At 52.9% G+C, this 3,046-nt stretch overlaps 1 protein-coding gene across 1 annotated transcript in view; it reads left to right on the top strand.

Moving 5' to 3' along the window:
- LOC308289058 (GPI ethanolamine phosphate transferase 3-like) overlaps window positions 1-2,798 on the top strand; it is a gene marked incomplete at both ends in the record, with an annotated part of 3,195 nt that extends 397 nt beyond the window's left edge. Inside the window, one exon of the mRNA XM_080730609.1 lies at window positions 1-2,798. This exon is cut by the window's left edge and continues 397 nt beyond it. Coding sequence (XP_080586735.1) covers window positions 1-2,798 — 2,798 coding nt within the window.
- Between the last annotated feature and the right edge of the window lie 248 nt (window positions 2,799-3,046).

Below are 3,046 nucleotides of genomic sequence, written 5' to 3'. Positions count from 1 at the left end.
CCACCTTCATCGATGTTGGGAACAACTTTGCCTCCAGTGCCGTCTTGGAGGACAACCTCATTCACCAGCTTGTACAACTGGGGAAACGGGTGGTGTTCATGGGTGATGATACTTGGGAAAATCTTTTCCCCAAGAAGTTCCACCGCTCTCTGCCCTTACATCCTCTCAACATCAAGGATTTGCATAGTGTCGATAGTGCAATTCTCCAGCATCTCTATTCAACAGTGGTGGGTGATGACTGGGATGTCCTGATCGCTCATTTCCTTGGAGTGGATCACTGTGGCCACCATGTTGGTGTCGACCACCCTGCCATGGCTGACAAACTCACCCAGATGGATGGAGTCATCAGGTCAGTGATGGAGCGCATGGAGAACGACACCCTCCTGGTGGTGATGGGAGACCACGGGATGACGGACACGGGAGACCACGGTGGAGACAGTCAGAAGGAAACTGATGCTGCACTCTTCATCTACAGTCCTTCACCTCTCTTTCCAGGGCCCCCATCCAAGAATGAACCAAAAGTGGTCCCACAGACAGACTTGGTTCCTACCTTGGCTCTGCAGCTGGGATTACCTATACCCTACAGCAGTGTGGGCCAAGTCCTCCTGCCTCTGTTCACTCCTCATAGCCAAAAGATGAAAGGTGGACTTGGGGGTCTCAGCCAGTTGGAGGCACTGTGGATCAACATCAGACAGATCAATCGTTTTCTGGAGACCTACTCCAGCATGGCTAAAGACCTCCCAAAAAACAGCCTCTCTAAGCTGCAGGAGGAGTTCTCACACATCTCTACCGAGTACCTCGCCACCGTAAGAAACGGTCTGTCCCCTTCCCCAGAGCTGGTTGTCTCCATGCAGTCCTACCTCACCTATGTCAGAGAAACCTGCCAGGCCACATGGGCCCGTTTCAATATGCTCAAGATGGCTGCAGGGTTAACCATTCTGCTGTTTGCCTGTCTGCTGTGTTTTATCCTCTCAGAGCTGTCCTGTGTGCTCGTCAATGAGAGTGATCTGCTGAAGGCCAATGTTGTGGCAGCACTGTCGGTGGGGGTTTTCATTGCTGTTGGTCAGCTGTTTGCCTGGGGTTATGTTGAGGTGGCGTGGTGCCTGGCAGCCACTGCCATCGTCTCATCACTGATGGTTTTCTGGTGGGCTTATCAGGCTAAGGCATCCACCGCCACTGGTAACGGAGCTAAAGCTCAAAAGTGGGAGAGCTGGATGAATCGCTTTGTAGTCCCGCCTCTCTTGGTGCTACTCCTGCGTGATGCCTCCCTGTTTTCGGATAGCTATGTGATAGCTGAAGGCCACGTTGTCACCTTTTTGGTCTTTTCTTTGGCTCTGTACATTCCCATCCATCTCAACTGGGAGGGGCTGCTATTGCCACCCAACCAAAACCTCCATAAACCTGCCAGGCTTCTGCCCTCTTCTGCTCTTTCCCCTGTTACTATAAGGAAGGAGAGCTGCACCCTCTTGCTGGCATGTGTGGGGCTCCTGGTCGGCAGTCTCTACCTCTCCCTCTACTTCCACCGCTGCTGGGAGGAGCAGGACTCATGCCAGCCATCCCCCTTCCTCTCTCCCCTCTCCCGGTTACAGTACAGCCACATGAAGTATGTCTGCTACATTCTCTCTCTAGCCTCGCTGAGCCTGTGGACGTACCTGCTGAGATGCTGGCTGTGTCACTACGACAAACTCAACTCAGGTGGGGCAGCGTTCACAGCCCGCTGGATCCTGCCTCTGCTGTCCGTCTGCCTGGGGCTTAACTGGGCCGTCAGTGCCATCCCAGAGGAGAGTTTTAGGAACATCAGCATGAACATCAGCATGGCCCAGGTGATACTTCCCAGAACTATCTACTCCCTCCTGGGAATTGGGACGCTGTTGTTGTGGCTGGACCCTTTCACTGTGTTTGTGAAGGCCAGGGCCACAGCACCATCAAAAGATTTGTCCTTGCACCCACCACACCATTACCAAGCGATTATCGGCATTAGCCCGCAGACGGAACTGCACCACCTCATCCTCCCATATCGCATGCGTTGCTCCCTGAAAGACGTTTACTCTGCCCCGCTACTGTTGTTCTGCGGACTGTTGGGTGTAGGTCTACTTCTGCTGCACCCGGAGGGCATGGCTTTGTCCTTTCTCCTGCTTCTGCTGGAGATGGGCGCCATCCTATACATCCATGCCTCTTCTGCCACCCTCAGAAGTCTGCATGGGACACATCCTGGAGGTTTTTATGTACCCTGGACTCCAGTAGTGCTGTGGTCCCTGGCAGCCACCCAGTTCTTCCATGCTACAGGTCACCTGCCCACCTTCCCCTCCATCCAGTGGGACGCTGCCTTTGTGGGCTTCTCTGGTGGACATACAGGCATCATATTGCCAGCCACAATGGTCACCCTCAACACCTTTTCATCCCATATCCTGTTTGCAGTGGGCTGTCCATTGCTCCTGTTCTGGCCACTGGTGTGTGAGGTGCATGGCAGCAGGAGAGCGGGAGGGGAGGAGGGAAAGGCTTCTGTGATGGAGATGAGACTGATAGAGAACCCGTGCCAGTTCAGCTCTGCCCTTCTGCAACTCTCAGCACGCTGCCTCTTCATTCATGGCACACAGCTCTTTGCGTCTGCCTGTGCAGCTGCTATCCTTAGGAGACACCTCCGTATTCAGAAGGTGTTCACACCTAAGTTGCTGTTCGAGGCTTCAGGCTTCCTGGTCACCAGCGTGTTTCTGCTAATCGGTATCGCTCTGGTAATGAGAGTAGATGTAGCTGTTGGTGGCTGGTCCAAAAGACTCATCCTCAAAGAGTCCAGGTAGCAATGATATTATCACCTGCACGCACGCACGCACGCACGCGCGCACACACACACACACACACACACACACACACACACACACACACACACACACACACACACACACACACACACACACACACACACACGTACACACACCGATGAGTGAAGTGGTCCTTTAATCATGCAATTTAATGATAAATGTTGATAATGTTTGATCTTTTTTATGCAATGTGTTTTTGTTTTTTTGTGTTGCTAATGGGTACCCTT

The sequence above is a fragment of the Nannobrachium achirus genome (assembly GCF_963921795.1).
Source record: "Nannobrachium achirus genome assembly, chromosome: 7".
Taxonomy (NCBI): Eukaryota; Metazoa; Chordata; class Actinopteri; order Myctophiformes; family Myctophidae; genus Nannobrachium; species Nannobrachium achirus.
The sequence above is the reverse complement of the archived record's forward strand: the minus strand, read 5'-3'. Positions and strand labels throughout refer to the sequence as shown.